We start from the raw sequence: 18,978 nt of genomic DNA, 5'->3' as shown, positions 1-18,978 counted from the left end.
TACCTACCTGGAACTGGAAATTTTTCCGATGGACTCTGCATAGTCATGCTGACAGTGAGTAAGCCCTTCCATTAGACTTGTCCACAGTGACAGCCTTGCTCCCTTTCTGCTTTCCTATCCAAGGATTGTCAGCGGAAACGTGTAAAAGGAGCTACAGCTCCTTCTACTGGGTCTTAAGGTTTCTAAGATTAAAGATTTGAGATCCTACTTCGAGGGCTTGCAGAATTGAGTGGAAGAATGCCAGCAGTGTCTCATAGCACTCCACATCACATTTTTTTAATTCTGCTTTTCACATTCCAACTAACAGCATAATTTCAGAAGCAATCACGCATTTAAAGAAGCCGTAGAAAGAAGTCTGGGGACAGACTGTTGGAATGGGGACTGCTAAGCAAACTGATTGTCTGATCCATATATGACATCTCAGATGTAACAGCTTGTAAACATTATGTGTAGAGCTCCAAATAATAACTCTACAGATTTAACCAATCATGCTTTGAAGGCTGTCACTGATCTAGTGGAGCATGACCAAATCCTGTTAGAGTGCAGAATGGATTCTAGCTGAAAGTCTTACACACGCTGGGTTGGGTATCTAGATAAGATTTCAAAGACATTGTGCATGCTACAGAGATGTATGCACATGGAGAAATTAATACACACAGCTAAATTCACCACTCCATGGGCATACAACAAAGGTTTCAAACCCTGCAGGGTAAAACACTCTGCAGCAGTTCTGCTTCATCAGAGAGTATCACATGGCCAAATTCCTTCATAAGTAAGGACTGACTTTTACAAAGGTGAGCATGGCAGGTATCTGAGACTGCTACATGAATATCCAAGAAAGGCATAAAAGACTCCCTTACAATTTCAGCTGGAATACTCCAAAGCTGATGAGATCTGTGTTTGTTTTCTCACTTTACAGATTAATTCCTTTAAAACAACAGTACAGTCTAAGAAGTTGATTTGTTAGAGTTAATTCAATGAACAAGATTTCTGAAGATCTGTGAAATTCTATCATCCTTCCAGCAAAATGTGGAGAAAAGGAAATGAAGTGAGTCTTTGAGACTTTGGAAAAGGGTAGGAAGCCTGTGTACATGTGAAAGTGCTCAAAGGACACTATCATTCAAAGGTTCCTATCTTGCCCAGCAGGGATAATCAGAATTACTTTGTCTATTTTTTATCTTCCTGTGTGAAGAAAGTTCAAGAGAAAAACATGATTAGGTGTCTTCTCCTATTCTGAGCAATACATGCTGTATTTTTCTGCCTGTAAGCCTCTGAGTGTGAATGCCAGAAGAATTTCAAGCCTCTAATATCAAAAATAATTTACTATGTAAGGACCATCTACCACATTATCATTTATATTAGTATACACAGATCCTGCGGGGTATCCTGCTTCCCAGTATAGCTAGAAATTAGCACCTTCTTGTTTGTTCAAAAACTGCATTGCACTGTTGACTGGGTTGATATGCAGTCTGTTGTTCCCTTAGATAATTCAAGAGCTGAAAAATTACCCTGTTTAAACAAACTTCCTATTCCTTTCTCTCCTAGGGTGGAAAGACTGTTTTTAATCAATTGTTGCAGCACTATGGAAGAGAGATGCCAAGGGTGCTCTCTTTTAAAACAAAATAAAAACCCCACCTTTGGCTCTGACATACTCAGGACCAGCCAGAGTCATAAGGGTCTCTTAACACTGCACTGTGTAAGATATTTTTTCTTTCATTTAGATTAAAAAAAAAAAGAATTAGAGAATTGATTTTTTCCTTATTCAGTTACATTTGGCCCAATTAAAATTAATCTTTTTTTGTCTCCTTCAGCTTTTCTCCAAACAGTAGAGAAATCCAAAGCTTTTCTCTTGGCACTGTCTTCAGGGACTAATATCTTTAAGTACTCCAAGGGTAGATCCAACTCGCTGACATTTGTCTGCCTTGAACTTGCACAGTGCTTGTAAGTTTGTTAGCCTCCAAAGTGTCAAGGAACTGCAATGATCTTTAGACATGTTCCATGTGGGAGGTTTTGCAGAAACAGCTTCATACAGCTCTACAACCTACAACTTGTTCTGCTGAACCTGTGTCAGATGAGGGCAAATAAAATCCTCTGAAGTAAAGCAGGTATCCAGTTGAGCACGTAATATTGGGAAGATTCCCAAATAAAGGAGCTCCCCCACATCCAGCTTTTATTATTCTCATTTACCATAAAAAGGTTGGTTTGAGCCCAGATTCAACAAATCCAAGTGAGAAACAGGAACCAGACTAACTCTAACTTTATAATATACAATGAATCAGATATCCAACGAAATATTAAGGCTTTTTTTTTTTCCTCTTGGAAACTTGAAATTCATTTGATGCTGCAGAAGGGAGGAGCTGAATTTCCTGGAGTGCCTTGCCCAGGCCCTGCTTATGGACTCCCTTAGAGAATACAGAAGTAGGGAAAAAGCATGTGATCACAGTGGTAGACACTGCAATAGCAGCTAACCTGCTACAGCTTCTTACCACCAGCTTAAGAAATCTGTCCAATCTCTGCTGGGTAGCACTGAAACAGCTCCTCAGATGAGCCAGAGCCAAGAAATGTGCCAGGTTTTGCAAATGTTTGAACCCACGGACACTGAGGGCAGGGCTAATCAACCAATCTGCACAAAGGTTTATGCAATTCTGCACATTCTAAAATCTCTGCTTTCCAGCAATCAGATAAATCAGCTTCCAGACTGATGTATCACTTCCAGTGACTACATATTAAGATGCTCAATGAAAACAAATATCGTACCGATTGTATGTGTATAACCTACAGATATTGTACTACAATTCTAGTGGAGCTACCCTCAACTTTAGTCTAAACAAAGGAAAGAGGAACTGTGGAAGTAGCTTGAAAAGACTGAAATTTCAATTCAAATTTTAAGCTCTCTTCCAGGCAGTAGAGGATTCTTCTTGTATGCTCTTTTGCTAAGCAGAGTCAAAGCTTGAGTCACAGAGGGGATAGTGTTTATTCTAGCTGATCAAAGTTAAGGAGCAGTTAATGATTTGAATACCCACAGTTTAAGATAAATTAAGCTGTCATGCGATTCTTTTGAGCCATCATTCTAAACAAGGAAAATATCTGTGCCCTTGTGATGTCAAATACTTTTTATTTCTTCACAACAGTTTTTATCATTTTCAATGACACCATAATGGAAGTGAGCAAACAGAAGAATCCATAGAGATGTTTAATTTATTCTGAGAACTCATCATCCCAGAAAAAATAGTGAGATTTTACAAATTTATTCCTCTCCTTTATTTCAATTACCATGTTAATGTTCGAGGCAATTTCTAACCCAAACTTCTGGCCAGAAGTCTGCTGGCAGGTAAGATAGCAAATCTAAATCAAATCACAAAGATCTTGCAATAAGACTACACAGCACAATTTCCATTCTGTACCAAAAGCTGCACTTTCCCATTTCCCTACTGGAATTCACTATAGGATGGCAAAACTTCATTACGTACACACGGCAGGAGGTTAAGATGCTATGTCTTTTAAGAAGTTCTATAACCAAATGTCCAAAGCTAAGTTCAAATCCAAACATTAAAACAACAAAGTGTGGAGTGGGGAAGAAAGGAAGATTGCTTACACTAATGAGATTTTCCCCCATTAACTCTCTTGGGGTCTTTCAAAACCAGAAACTACATCAATGAAAGGGCTCTGCTATAAGCAGTCAACAGTACCAATATGACAAAATTCACCATTAGCCTATAGTTGTGACCCTTTCATGACTGTCAAATTAAAACACACAACAACACTGAGCCACCCTTCCACATTCTTTTTGGCCACCAGTTCACGCAATTATAGAAGACCAGTAGTCTTTGCTTAGCAACAAGATTGCATGTTCACCACTGATCACATTAATGATAAAGTAGTGAGTCAAAACAAATCTAATGATGAGAAGAGATGCTCTTCTTCTCTGACTAATCCACACAATTTAAAATGTCTGAAATAGAAAGAATAATTGATTCATCTTACAGGCTCACCAGAAACAGAAATGAGGCCATCTGTAATACTGCTTTTCAGACTATGTTTCTGACACCAAAACCCAGGCAAACAACAATAATTTCATGCAAGGAGAAAGAATGCTAAATGCACAAGAAAGTATATATTTTTACTGAGGCATAAAACTTTCACATTTGCTTATGTCTAAGACTCATTCTAATATTTTTTTTAGAGTTTGGGTTAGTATATGTGAGCTGTTCTGTCTGGCATGGGACATAAAGACTGCTGGAGAAGGGTGCTGAATCAGCCCCTGAGTGCCTCCATCTCCCAGGGAATCACAGAGTTCATTCAGGTAACTGCAGAAAAGGTTTTCATTACTTACAGCAGGATGTCCAGCACAGTAGGTGTAGCTAGCATGAGACTGGTAGTGCAAGCTTGCTCTTGGAAAGGTGTATGTATTCCAAGCAGGTTGGCTGCTATTCCACTGGGAGCTAAAGCCAGGGCTCATGGTCACTCTCGATTTACTGTTTTGGTACGTTCTCACTGTGGAGCTGGACTATCAAAAAAGAAAGAAATGCAACGTAAAAATAGCTTTTAGGGTAGAATTCAAATAATGCAGCTATAAATCATCATTGTGCATACAGATAATGCCACATGGTCTGGAACTAAGTTGAATGTTTCCTGTAAGGAGCTAGGAAAAGCAAAAAATGTATTCCATCAAAGATATCAGTGAAAGAGCTATGTCACTGTAATGCCCAAAAGGAAGACTGATGACTGTTAGACTTCAGGCTGGGATATAAATCAAATGGACAATCAATAAGTGACAGAAGTAAGGGGATGTTCTGAAAATGTGTAGAAGGTACAATCCCAAGATTAATTGTAGGAACTTCCATATATTTTTATTATATTGACATTTACTGAACAACTGATCAGTTATGGCCATTTTACATAAAATGCCAGTTTGGGGCCAATGTTTAGATCTATTTCTTGAAGACTTGGAATCCCATCTAGGGGCTAGCCAAAGTTGAGCCATCACAAAACTACATATCAAATGTGCAACCTTCTAAGCACACTATAAAATTTCATGACATTCTAATTACTTAGGGAAAAAAAATCAAAAACCTTGAATTTTTTTTTAATTCAATTATTTAATCTGAAAGTAACCTGGACTACAGATATGTAAGTCAAATGCATTCTTTCTGTCCTTCTCTCATTTTATTTTAATTGTAGCTTTCTGCTTCTAGTCCTTGTTTTATGAAAAATATTCTTAATAAACATCTGCACTGTTAGGGGTGGTTTATTAGGGCAGCAAAAAAGAATCAATTTTCAAAAGAGTAGAAGATGCATAGGAGTGGATGCATTTTTAGCAGGTATTTAGGTTGGTCTTCAAAGACATGCAAATATAGTTTTTATTCCATGTTCTGCTCTTCATTTGGGTTTTGCTTGCTTTCTTTCTATTGGCAAAGGTGTTCTAAATTTCCCATGCAAATTTACCCCAGCTAATTGTGGTTATTATAAAACTAAACCTATTCCTTTTAGAGCATTAAATTTACGGTGACCTTGTTTATGCAGTAAAAGTTCGAGAAATACGAACACAAATAATATTTCTTAGAAATGCTTATAAACGTCCCTGTTAGCAAATTGATGCTATCAATTTCAAAAGCTATCCTCAAGAATGACACTTCATTTATTTTTACCCTCCTTTCAAAGACAACTTTTATACATCATATGTGTAGCATTAAACAAATATCAATATGGGCCACCATCAAACAAGGTGTTTCACATGATCCAAGACCATTCTTACCCTGAAGTGCTTACAAGATAAATGAGAAGGTCAGGGAAAGGATGAAAGAGCAGAGTCTGGGGTAGAAGCAGAGAAAACAGCTTATAAACATGACTTTCAGTTTGATTTCAATGCTTCAGCTCAGTTTCATTGAGAGAGAATTAGAGAAATGGAAGGAAAAGAGGACAGAGAGAAGACATGCAAAAAGGTTTCAAGGACACATTCTAGCTGCAAAAATATGTGGGCTGTAGTCTTTCCAGTTTTTAGTACTCTATTTAGACCAGCTGCTTGCAGAAACTAGAGGCCATGCTGGCATGGGTTGAACATGCCCTCTTCATTTAATTTAATTTTCAAAAGTTTAAGTACACAAAGTTTGCCTCAGTTATCAATTGCTGTATAAACTTTAAGTTCAAGAAAAGGCCAAACGACTTCCTGCATGTGTTTATTTCCTGTGCCGCCGATTAGGAAGCCTGAAAAGAGCAGTTTCCGCTCACCAGCTCTCAATATCTCGACAGATTCGCCTCCCGCCCCCACTCCTAAGAGAAGGATTCCTGCGGTGTGATTTCTAAAGATTTAACTTACGACTAGCTGAACACAAAGCGTATGAATGAACACTAAAACCCACACTAAACTCTCATTAGTCACCGTGTGTGACAAGTGGTTACTTTGTTCTTACAAAAGGCTTTAGGAGAAAAAAAATATCTGCCCCTACAGTTAAAGGGGCTTATTTGAAATAAATCTTTTTGTATGAATTTAAATCATGACAAATCAAAGGAAAGAGGCTATAGCTACAGCTAGGAAAAAAAAAAACAAAAAACAAAAAGAAACAAAAAAAAAAACAACAACTGAGGAGTTTTAATGTGGGGTTTTTCTTTTTTTTCTTTCCCCTTTTACCCTCTTTCCCCAAAGAGCAGAAACTGCATTTTCTTTCTTTTGACATATTACTTATCTTTCAGATCACTCCTCAAAGACAAGTCTTTCTTTCTGGGCCCTGGTAGACTTGCTTCTACATAAGAGATGAAGGCTAGGTTTTGTTTTGGCCAGATCAAGTAGGTTTATAGCCATAATGTACTTTTGCGTGTACATTTCTCCCCTTCATAAACATCAGATATTCAAGTGTGGCTGCTTATTAACTCCTCTTGAGAAGTTGATCCCTGACTGAATATTCTGTGAACGCTGAGCTATTTTATCCCAATAATAGCTTTGCTCCTTCCTATTTTTTCTGATGGGTTTTCATTGTATGAACCAGTGGAAGGTATCTGTGGCTGATGGGATGTAAAGGTGCATTGTCAGCTGTGATATTTGTTAACTGATTATTTTCACAACAGCAGCGAACTCCACTACAGTAAGGAGAGATCTGCCCCTGGCACTACACAGATATGCACAATCCCTGTTCACTTCTGAAAGAACAGGTCCAAAAATGAGCCTGTTTTTCACACAGACTGCCTGAGCTGCTGGACAGCCTTCTGCCTGCTGCCTGGCTTTTGTTTGTGTGCTACACAAAATGCCCTCCCTGTTCTGTCCCCATGCAGGAGGCACAGTTCAGCCCCAGCACTAAATCCAGGCACAGAGCTGAGCCCCTCTGCCCTGTTTCTATTCCTCCACACAGGGTGCATTAGGAACAGTGAGGCTTTCACAGCACCAAGGATGCAGAGGGTGTCCTACCCGTGCAGATCTCTCAGGATGCAGAGGCAAGAAATGAGACCCCACAGACCCCTCAGGGTGGCCGGGAGCCATGGGTGAAAGGTCCCTGAGAGGAGACCCCTCTGCTGTGAATAGCTCTGGTCAGGGACCACCATGTCTGAAGCCATAAAAGCTGCTCTCTTGCTGCTGGATCTCCTCCAGAAAAAACCCAAAACACATAGCAAAACAAAGTCAAAGTCAGTGGAGACACTCACAGGATAATTGGCTTTGAAATCTTGAAGAAATACAGCTTGTCTGCCAGAAAATAGGGATCTCTGCACCACCAGCCACAAAGTCCCAGGACAGCCTGGACCCCTCAGGTGGTCAGGGAGCAGGGATATGAGACCAGGGACTCCAAGAGTTGATGGTTTGATTTTCTCAGCTCAAAACAAAACACTGCACACCTCTGCAGCCTTCTCAGCATGGTGAAGAGGCAGCTCTGGGAGAGACACTAGACCAACTGGGAGAGCTGGAAGGGGACAATGGTGCCTGGGGGCAGGTGCCCAGGTGCTGGCAGTGCAGGGCAGCCCCTGCCAGGTGAGGCTGGGGCCGTACCCTGCCATACACAGCCATACTCAGCCATTCCCAGCTGGCTCCCAGCCACCCACACACTTCAGGGCCCAGCTGGGGCCTGCAGCCAAGGCGGCGCTGCCTCTGGGAAAATGGATCTTGGAAAGAGCAAAACACTGCCTGGGAGTGAGGGGGAAAAGTGAGAAACTGTCCGTGAGCACTGGGGGAGAGCAGGAGGAGGGTGAGGAGGCTCCTCTCAGCCCCTGGAGAGCCCAGCTGGAGGAAGTGTGGGACAGGATCTGTGAAGAAACCCACGCTGGAGGAGGTGGAGATGTCCTGAAGGAACTGTGGCCTACACCAGAGCAGAGGATGAGCATGAGGAGCTGGAGAGGGAGAACACCCGACCTCCCTGTGCCAGCAGGGATGGGAAGCAGGCTCAGGAACAGAAGAGTGAAACTGAGCCTGGGAAAAAGGCAGAGGGAAGAAGGCGTGAGTATTGTCATAATTTTCCCTTCTTTCTCACTATGCCAACTTATTTTAACTGGTAGTTATTTTTCCCACGTGGAGTCTAGTTTTGCCTGTGAAGGTAATTGCTAAGTGATCACCCTGTCTTTATCTTGACCCATGAGCTTTTCCACCTTATTTTCCACTCCGTTTGTAGTAGTAAAAGAGGAGTAGGAGTAAAAGAGCCTGTGGATGAGCATATGGTGGCCAGCAAAGGTAAGCTCACCACAAACTGGCAGGTCTTGTGGCACGTGAGCTTTTACTCAGGATTTAAAGTGTCTCTCTTTCCCCTTAACTACTGATTCCATCAAGAAAAGGAATCACCTCTCCCCATAATCCTAATGTCTTATCTATAGCTCTTAGGTTGTCAATGGCAGACCACAACTGCCACTTCTGGGACAAACCAGTCACCTTCTCTCAGAAAACTTCTGCAGAAAATTATCAGATTAAAACAAACAAAACCCACCATCAAACCCAAAACCAACCCACAAAAGCTTTTGCCCTCCTTGTTAGGTCTTGCCAGAAACAAGAAATATTATAAAGCAAGAGGAGATTTTTTTTTTTTTCCTTGAGCAAGCCAGCCCAGTGCCTTTATACCCCAAAGGCCTAATGCAATGTAAAAGTGAGATCAGTAAAATTTAAATGTCTAAGCATATTTTAAAGTATAACCTTTTTTCTTTTTCCTGTGCCTTAATTTCTCTGGTTTATGAGGATGGATAATCTTACTTTAAAACTTTTAGAGTAACCTTTTCCTTGTGTTTGTAAAAGATTTGAATAGTTTTGGACATAAGCATGAGTGAAGTAGAAAGTATTATTAGTATTATTAGTACTTTTTGAGCTTAACTGCTTTCAGTTCTTAGTTCTTGTAATAGCTGATGTGTGAAGTCTAACAGTGGAAAAAATAGAACATAGTATTTATGGAACACTTTTTATCATCAAAGCACTGTGCACATTTTAAATGGTGGTAATATTTTTGACTGGTGCAACATTTCCAAGTTTTAAAGAAGTTTATAGTGGATGTAAGAACTAGCAGCCTCTCCTTTCTATTCAAATGTGAATAAAGCTCACCCTTTGACTAGGACATTAAACAAAACTGATATTTCTGATACAGCCTTAGTTTTTGTGTCATCCCTTGCCCTCCACTCTTTTGCATTTCAGGGTCATCATGCAGTAAAGTAACAGGAAAACTATGTGCTAACTTCTGAATTTCTACACCATGTCAAATGCAGGATTTACTACATCTATAGACACCTTTCTGCCAAACATTACAAGATGCCATGATTATTATTGGCTTTGGCACTCCAAAGAAGAGAGAGTCTCAAATGTTCTCCTCCACACTACCTCCTGACTAACATTGACTTGAAAAATAACAAAACCAAAACCAACAAACATATGGGATTAAAGAGGTGTAAACATCTGAATTCAGCCTCCCATTTCCTCATTTTTTAAAAGCAACTTTACAGAGCTATGATGTCATTTTCTTAGCCCACACAATTTGAGCTGTTTTCAGTCCCCTGGATTTTCATTATTAAATGGTTCTGCCTTCAGCTGCATCTTCTGGGTTTTTTGGTTTGTTTTTTTTTTTTTTTTTCTGAAAGGAATTGTGATTGAAAGGGTATCCATCCTCTTCCCATATCCCTTCAAGGGATTTGACATCCCCTATTTTGGATGCTAAAATGATTACAGAAGATGGGAAAAGCCAAGGAGAGAAACTGCTGTTCTGGAGGTACTGCTTCCAGAAACTCTATATGCCTGTATTTGGATCAGGCCATGATGCAAAGCACAGTCCTGGGCTCTTAAAAGTTTGGATGCTTTACAAAATACTACTGTTCCCATACTAGAAATCAAAGGTTTCCTATAACCTGTAAAAGTAAGAAATGAAAATAGCTTCCTTGGAACATTATTGCATGAGCTAAAATGTTGAGGGGTTTTTTTTATGCTCAGAGAAAATATAAAACTGGCAAACCAAATCTGAAGTTAGTTCATCACAAAATCCCCTGAGAGACCTTAAAGGTTTAGGAAACTGAAGAGTGAAGGCTTTTTTTCCTTTGGGGTTGTTATGAAAACTAAACATGGAAGATATTGCAAATTGGTTTTGGGTTTTTTTAATGGCAAAAAAGAGGAATTTTGTGCTGCTACTTTTCCCAACATAATCATTCACCATAGCTTGCAAATCTTTTACTGTCTAGGACCAGATTCCATCTGTTTCAGTAAGAAATGAGTTTTTAATATTTGGCCATTGAAGATTTCAAGTTTATCAAGTTTGTCTCATAACCTTTAAAAACAAAACTTTAGAGACATGACCAAATTTGAGAGAAACTTTGTTTTTCCAGACATGGGATTGAAACTCAATATGCTCTACCTGGAAAAACAGGATCAACTGAGAGAAATAGCATTCCACTGAAACCACAGAGAAATGATGAGGCTGTATTTCATACCTCGGCATACGTGTAAGATTGCAGCTCATCCAGTGGATCCAAAAGCACTGAGCACTTGCCCCACATCATGCCAAAAGCCAGGATGTGCAGCCCATCTGCCCCCTCCCAGGAAGTGAGAGAGGAATGCTCTCCATGGGATTGCCTTGCTTGGCAGGCAGGATCCCTGCCAGCCAGGTGAAAGGGACCCAGGTCTGCACAGCTGGAATACTTTCAGCTGGGGCCCTGTACAAATGCTAACGTGGGAGACTTTTTAGGATAGGTCTCAAATAACTCAAGGAATGTAGCCCAGAAAGAGATTTTGCCTTTCATTATTTTCCCCCAGAGTTATTATGCCTTGAAAACAAAATATATATGGCTTTCACACTTTCTGGTTAGAATTGCTGTCATTTCCAGTGACAACACTGTAATTCATGTTGTACTTTTAACTGTTGCTTGAATCCCAAGAGCATTTTTTTCCTGGGCAAAATATGAAACATTGCTCTTGTAGTTACAAGAGAGTGAGCAGAGGAGCTGAAAAAATGAAGGCCTTCACAGCCTGAGGAAGAGGCCATGAAGAGGCTGGTTTTCTGCCATCTTAGCATCCACACCAGGGGCAAAGAATTATTAATAGGAGATAGGCCAGTGGTAATCCAGATTAAAGCCTTAAAACCTCTCGGCAACCTGTATGGGACACACCAAAAATGTGTGTGTTAAAGCAGTGAAGCATTCTGTTAACCCAAGATGAGCATGAACTGAGTGTTTTTGGAAAACTCTGGTAAGACAGAACTGGCTAAGACTCTTTCACAGATGACCTGAATAATTTTGATTTCTAAATGTTACCTGATGATTCTCTAAGCAAGAGACCACTGGATTTCAGTCAACTTCTGCATACACACCCCTCTCCAAAAGCACTACCACCACCAGTTCTCAGCAGGCACAGTCAGTGCAAAGGCAAAGAGTCTCAAGAAATGCCCCCTACTTCAAACTAATTTCTCTGGAGTAAGAAAAGGAATTTTGCATGCATAAGAGATGCCTTTAATGGTTTTGATACCCATGTAGTACAAAGCCATAGGGAATGGGGACATTCATGCTTCTGGACCATGCATTTGTATGTCTTCCTTTCATAGAAAGGAAAATGAAAGGTGACTTTCCAAAATGTATGTATTTTATTTGTTTAACTTTGTTACCCTCTTTGTAAAAAGTAAACTGGGATTAAAATGTATTTCTGCTAGATTCTTTTTGGTCTAGTTTAAACCTTTGATTTACTTTTAAACACAGTGAATATCTTGACTCCAAGTAAGGCCATGTCAAAGTTTCTTCTGTTCCGAATATTATTTAGTCAATGTATTGTGATAAATTTAAATCATAACAACCTCAGAAGGACACTGACTATGACCTTGTAATGGTAGGTCATTAAGTAATTATTTTCTGAAAATAAATCACACTGGTATTTGTTAAATTTATTCCAGCCTTTTTTAAAACATCACAGTTGCAATTTAAAGCAGTGAAGCATTCTGTTAACCCAAGATGAGCATGAACTGAGTGTTTTTAGGAAACTCTGGTAAGACAGAACTGGCTAAGACTCTTTCACAGATGACCTAAATACTTTTGATTTCTAAAGAAGTCACCCATATAAACCACTCAGTGTAATACTCCTACAGATGCATATACAGCCCATCTGTACAGAGTGAGTGGAGAAAACGATGTTCCACCAGCAGCTGTTAAGCACATAAGTCACAGAGGCAAAAAAATTTGCTCTAGATCAGAAAGTGTATTGGTGAACACTATTATTAAGGGTATTTGTTGATAACGTACAAAACATACTACTGACAGATCTCCAGAGTAATATTTTTACAAGATCTAAGAATCCCTGACTCATAAGAGTGCCTGTTGCCACTCTTAAATGAATTTTCTGTGAAATACACAGCTGTATTTGGGACTTATATAGCATTCCCCTGGTAAACCACAGAACAAAACAGGGTGCTGTAAAAATGGAAAAAAAAATTATTGTTATAAATGTATTTCCTTAGAATCACATTTCCAAGTACACAGGGCTCTTCTATCAATTCTTCTGTAAGTCAACAAAGCACTTATACCTGCATCTTATTTTTCTGTGTAACACTAACTGCAACACAAGTTCAGGAGCTCTACGGATTAATGACTGATTTTAGCATTTACCTGTGTGCCAAGTTGGGACTTTTTAAAGACAGCTACTATCTTTTGTGAAACTCATTATTTTTTGATAGTTTGGGGAGAAAAATAATTATTTTATTAACACTTGGATTGCTTCCCCTTTTACAGTACCCAAAGGTATTTTTCATTATGTTCTACAAGACCTTAACATTTTTTCTGATGTATCTGTTTACTTCATGTGTATTGAATTAGTCCATGAACAATAAATCAACCACTGTCTTGGATACAAAATGCATTTTCATCACACAAGATCTGCAATACACAGCTTTTTTTAGACAACCCCAAGAGTAACAACTGGCTGACAATTTAAGCAAATCTGAAACATTAACCAGTGAATGTAATCTGGACTGAGATACCAGGGAAGAGGGATGCTTATGAGCAACTGAAAAATGTCCGTGGCACAACATCACTTCTACAATTCTAGCAAATATAGTCAAATTTCTTTCCTTGGCCACAGTAGGGCAAGTGTTGATTCCAGCATCACATGCACATTACAAGCCTTCATGTACAGAAAATGCTTACTTTACTGAATGAGTGCTGCTATGAAACACATTTGGCCACTGGGAAGAATTCTATAAATCCTACAAAACTAACCAATGTACCATTCTCCTGCTAACTCCTGAGGATGGGCTTGCATGCTTTTGTAAACCTCACTGTGGGATTAGGACATTTATCAAAGCTATGATTTCCTTCCCATAATATTATATCTATTGTATACCAGGAGTTCTGCAGGTGCATGATTTATCCATCCTGTCATTAGCTACAATACCCTGCAAACAGTTTTTATTTTCTGCTGGAGAAACAAATACTCCTCCCATAAATTGTTTTACTGCTGATTGGTGAACAGCCTCCTGCTCCCTTGACAATAAAACAGCTTGGTTTCTCTGACCATGGAGTTGTAATTTTCAGCACAACAATCCGAAGCTCAGCACCATTTCTTATGGAATTAAGGAATACAGGGAAAATTATAGCTCACTTTTCAATATCACACCTGAACTCTCATTATCTGTATATCTAAGCACCAACACGTTTGATCACTTGAGGGACATTACAGACAACATAGCCCTAAAGATGCAACCAAGGGAACACAGGAGGATGAAGCAAAAGGCAGATAAATAGACAAAATCATCTTTTTAAATTGAAATGAAAACCTATTATGAATTTTGCTACTTGAATCAGAACTTGCCAAAGGTTTCTGTTGGGCTGAAAATGCTCCGTGAACATTTTAAAAACAAGGAGCAAACTGGATAGCCAGGAAATCCAGGAATGAAAAGCTATTTCTTACTCAGTGAAATCATACTCAGACAGGCCTTTCACTCAAATTAATTATTCATAGAACCACATATATTTTATATGACACATTTGAATGGGAAAAGGCTAATATCCTCTGTATTTTCCAGTACTCAACTGATCCATTAGAAATGTAATAGACAGTCTAACAATTCCATGACTTCAGTAGGACAGACAAAAAACAAAAGAGAAAGCAGAATGAACTACAAAGAGAAAAAGAAAATAAGAAGACATTTTCAAGACCATCTCTCAAGGTATTCCAAATCAATTTCAACTGCCTCAGATATCTGTTGAGTATCAAATACAGAACAGAGGAACATGCACACAGGGCTACTGAGTTGTCAAGAAAAGCTGCTATTTCTTCCCTTAAGCTTCAGGCACTCATACTGGAGAAGAGAGAAATTATTAACTTATAAAAAAGGATGAGCAAATTATAACCAAGAAGTTGACTATAAACTGTACGATTTCAGTGTAGTGAGGACTTCCAGGATACATCAATATACAGTTACAGATTTCATTAAAAAATAAGCAAATCTCAATGCAAAATGACATTAAAATTCCCAAAATAAAAGACAATAGAAATATCTAAGAGATAGTATGCTACGGGATCAGAGCTTATAAGATGTGCTTAGTTTTGCTTTAATTCCCCTGGGGAAAAAAAAGGCAATGAAAAGCTATTAAAATCCAAACAATTCTGCAGATTATTGACAATCCTGTGGTCTAAACTAGTATGAAGGAGACACAGGCATCAACAAACAAACAAAAATACATTAAGTTAATGGAACACTTAGTGAATCTGAAGGAACAGAGCGGCATGAGGTACACATGAGGCACTCATGCTGAACATCTGACCATGCAAAGCTTCTCTGGCTTTGGTCTGCACAGCATTCGGAAAAATGGGACTACTCACAACCTCAAAGTAAACCATGAGTTTAAGCAAACAGATCCCTGACAAAGCTTTGTCAAAACTACTTCTTGAGTTAAACACAGTTCTCTTGTGCATCACTGTCTACTGCATGTAAAGATAATATCAGTAAAATGCTTCTAAATATTAAATCACTTTTCCTATAAAGTACCAATCTGAATGCAAAGAAGCAACCTCCCCATAACAGTCCTTTTCCTTCAAACTATAAGCCACTCCTTTTATTTTACCAGCTAAAGATACAGGGCTGACTTGCTTTTAGCCAAGCCGCAAGTGTTTCAGATTGGCATTTCATATTTTATTAATTGATAAACCAAAATAACAACAACAAAATGCCAATTATTTACATTTTAGAAAGGTTACTGCAGTAAGAAAAACCCAGACAGGTCTGAAAATAGCTTCAGTTGTCATGAAATTACACTGCTGAGAAAAAATAAGCCCAACACACTACACATTGAGGGGCTCTAAGTGGAAAGCAGAGATCTTTTGAATCCTTTTGGAGGGTGCTCAAATAAGAGAAGACATTGAGCCTCAAGAGAGGAAATCCAGCTGAAGCTCCTCAGAGCCTGGCATGTGGAGCTGTACTTCTTCACTTAGGAAACACTGACAGCTAGGGGAATAACTCAGTGCAACTCAGCCTAAGGGATTTTTTTTCCCCTAGTGCCCAATGGGATGAATAAGATTCAGATCCTTCCTATTGAACTTCAACATCATAAACTTGACAGGTAAATGGGGAGATGGAAACCTCTACTTTTGTGTTTCTCCCTGATGTAACCAGAGCCCCCTTTCATATTCCCAAATGTTTTTTTAAGTGTTAAAATCCAGATTTTAAAATATAAGTACAGCAATCATGTCCAGGTTGCAAAAATCAGAAGAGAAATTAACAGAGATTGAGCAGAAGAGAGAAGATGACCAGAAACCACAGGAGAAGGCTCTGAGGATAAACAGACACTGTCCTGTCACATTGTTCCCAGTTGTTCTAAAACCTCTGCTTCTCAAGTCAAAGCCTTTCTAGAGTTGATAACTATATTTCCAAAGCCTGAAAATGAGTAGAATTTCTTACCCCTCTGTAAGGACACTGGTCTTAAAATGCTAAAGAATTAACAGAAAAATAATACCCTAGAAATTCTTTTAGAAGTCATATTTTGGATCTCATGTTTCTGTGTCAGTAGATGACCTCTGCAGCTCTGTGCTTAGAAAATACATTTCAGGAAAATTACCCTTACAGTATATTTAGTCATATCTTTTGTATTCCAATATGTACTAGCTGCCATAACCTTATAGGAGAAACAGGAAAAAACAATAATAATAAAAGATTTGTACAGAAGCTTACAACACTAGTTACCCTATTCTACCTGTACAGTTCAGAACTTTTGAAGATTGTCAAGAGATATTTTTAGAGGCACAGTATTTGTTCAGTTTAAAATAAATTTTAAAAGTTCCAATCACCTATAAGTAGCTTCATGATTATTTAAGTGCAACTTTCAGTATCTAGTGAACTGTTACATAGATACTGAAGGGTAAGTTAATGAGTATAGATAGAAAAGAAAGGAATCTCATCTACCATATCTGGAATAAAAAGATGGTTTTTCACCTAAGGAGGAAAAATATTATTTGGAAGATCAAAATCAGACTTCTTATGTGACTTAAACATTGCACAGCTCTTTCACAGCCTCTGTAGAAGTATTTACTGCTTCCTCTTTTTCACCCTTTGGGAGAATGTGTGACATCTTTCGTCCATTCAAATTTTAACAGCAAAGTCCCAAATCAGTCACCAATCATCTAATCACTGAATCAGGTTTTTGGTCAATGTTCAGGTATATAATGAGTATGAAAGCTTGCATGATTGGGAACAGCCACAACAAAACACACAGAAAGGCCTCTAGTAATTCACATACATAATGTAAGTACAATTAAGTGGAATAAATAACAACACAGGCAGAACAACACAGAGGATGTTTCCAATTTTGTTTAAATATGATGGCAGACTAATTTTTTAATGAAGCAAAAAGCAGGACCATGAGTTAGGTGGATTTAAGAAAGCTAACAGCATAAAAGAGCAAAGATGAGGGAATTAAATTTGAGGAGCTGAATCATTATAATAGAGCCTTACTCCATCTCATTCAGCTATGTATATTTAGATGTATTCATCTATGTCTATATTACATAAGGGGAAAACGTTGAAATTAAAAACACCTTGTTACAACATTTTGAACATCCTTTTAAACTTATATATTTCAAGAGAAATATCTAGAAACATTTATTTAGGAGGAAAGGGTTAATATATATTTTTTTTAACTGTGTGCTGCTAAGATTTTATGTAATATTAATGCAGAAAGACACAGGAAAAAAAATTACACTCTACAGCTTAAATATGGAAGAAAATCCAAATATATTTATGTCCCTATCTCCCATAATTTTAGAAATACCTGCTGTAGACTGTCATTATTCCCAAATTGTTTGCAGACACTGCTGCGCAATGAAATAGCCAAACTGTTCAAATATTTGATGGTATTGTCAACCTTTTAACAAAGTAAAAAAAAATCAAGTGAATGCTGAATAGATGCAAGTCACACCATGATTTGAGGTTACCCAACATTTTTACAGGTCTCTTTTACTTAGGCCATGATACAGAAAAATGCATATTTTCCACATTGACTTTCCTAATAAGAATTGCTAACGTAGATGGATAGGTCAAATTGATAGAACATACATAAGGAGTTTTTTTGCTGCTGCCCAAAATTCTGATTTGAGTCAGAAACATTGAAATTCTTAAAAAACTCTCTAGAGAAAATATCAATTAATGTAAAACAATTTAATTAGTTGATGAAAAACCATTTTTAGTTAAAAAATATTTCAAAGAAGCAGAAAATTTTACTCTAAATAAAGTAAATATTTTCTTCTATCTTCAAATTCCAGAAAAAATATGCAGGAATATAGATGCTATAAAAACAATAGAATTCAGATTTAGTAAGACAAATTTTAAGAAGTTCTTTGATTTCATGGATCATATCCAGCTGATCAAAGAAAGGCAAATTTGTTAGATGAAGCAGAAGATATAGTGTTTATCTGTCTCTTTAACATCAGAGTCATGCATTTTGACAAGATTCTGATAACCATTCACTCTGCAAAAATTTGATAACTTTAGCAAGTGTCATTTAGGCCCTGGCTGTCAGCTTTGTTCTGGATGCCAAGGTCCCCGTGCAGCAAGATCCCTTAAGAATATGCACAGCTGCAAACACAGGAAGGAGTCTACAGGAGCTCAGAGGATTTGTTACAATACTAGAATCATAGGAAAGATTTTCATTTGAAAGACTTAAATATCTAACAGAATTGATCCTGTGCTGAAGATAAAAACTTTATTTCTCCGCAAGAACAAAAGGATGGAAGATTAGATAGGAAAGGGGGGACATCGTTGTTTACTTTAAAAGGATATAAATCTTCATGATGCAGGGTATACAAGAAAGCTAGAAAGATTAATACTCTCTGGGCAGGATATTCTACTCTTATTATGCACAGTATATCCTGTACCTTGTTCTGAAGCATTTAGCAATGGCTTATGGAACAAGAGATGTTTAATGGTCTGATACGGCCTTGCTGCATCGATCACTGTGATAAAGCAATCAAAACCAGAGAGTGCATATGGCCCCATTTGATCTTTACATGAGAATTCCACTATGCTAATCTCTAAAACATAGCATCAGATTATGCATTTCCCTCCCTTG

At 38.2% G+C, this 18,978-nt stretch overlaps 1 protein-coding gene across 1 annotated transcript in view; it reads right to left on the bottom strand.

Moving 5' to 3' along the window:
• The window catches only part of RBMS3 (RNA binding motif single stranded interacting protein 3), a 705,920-nt gene that overhangs the window by 487,876 nt on the left and 199,066 nt on the right, over positions 1 to 18,978 (bottom strand). The window contains exon 3 of the mRNA XM_036406615.2: positions 4,334 to 4,507. Coding sequence (XP_036262508.2) covers positions 4,334 to 4,507 — 174 coding nt within the window. The remainder of the gene's footprint in view (positions 1 to 4,333; positions 4,508 to 18,978) is intronic.

The sequence above is a fragment of the Molothrus ater genome, chromosome 1, assembly GCF_012460135.2.
Source record: "Molothrus ater isolate BHLD 08-10-18 breed brown headed cowbird chromosome 1, BPBGC_Mater_1.1, whole genome shotgun sequence".
NCBI classification, from domain to species: Eukaryota; Metazoa; Chordata; class Aves; order Passeriformes; family Icteridae; genus Molothrus; species Molothrus ater.
The sequence above is the reverse complement of the archived record's forward strand: the minus strand, read 5'-3'. Positions and strand labels throughout refer to the sequence as shown.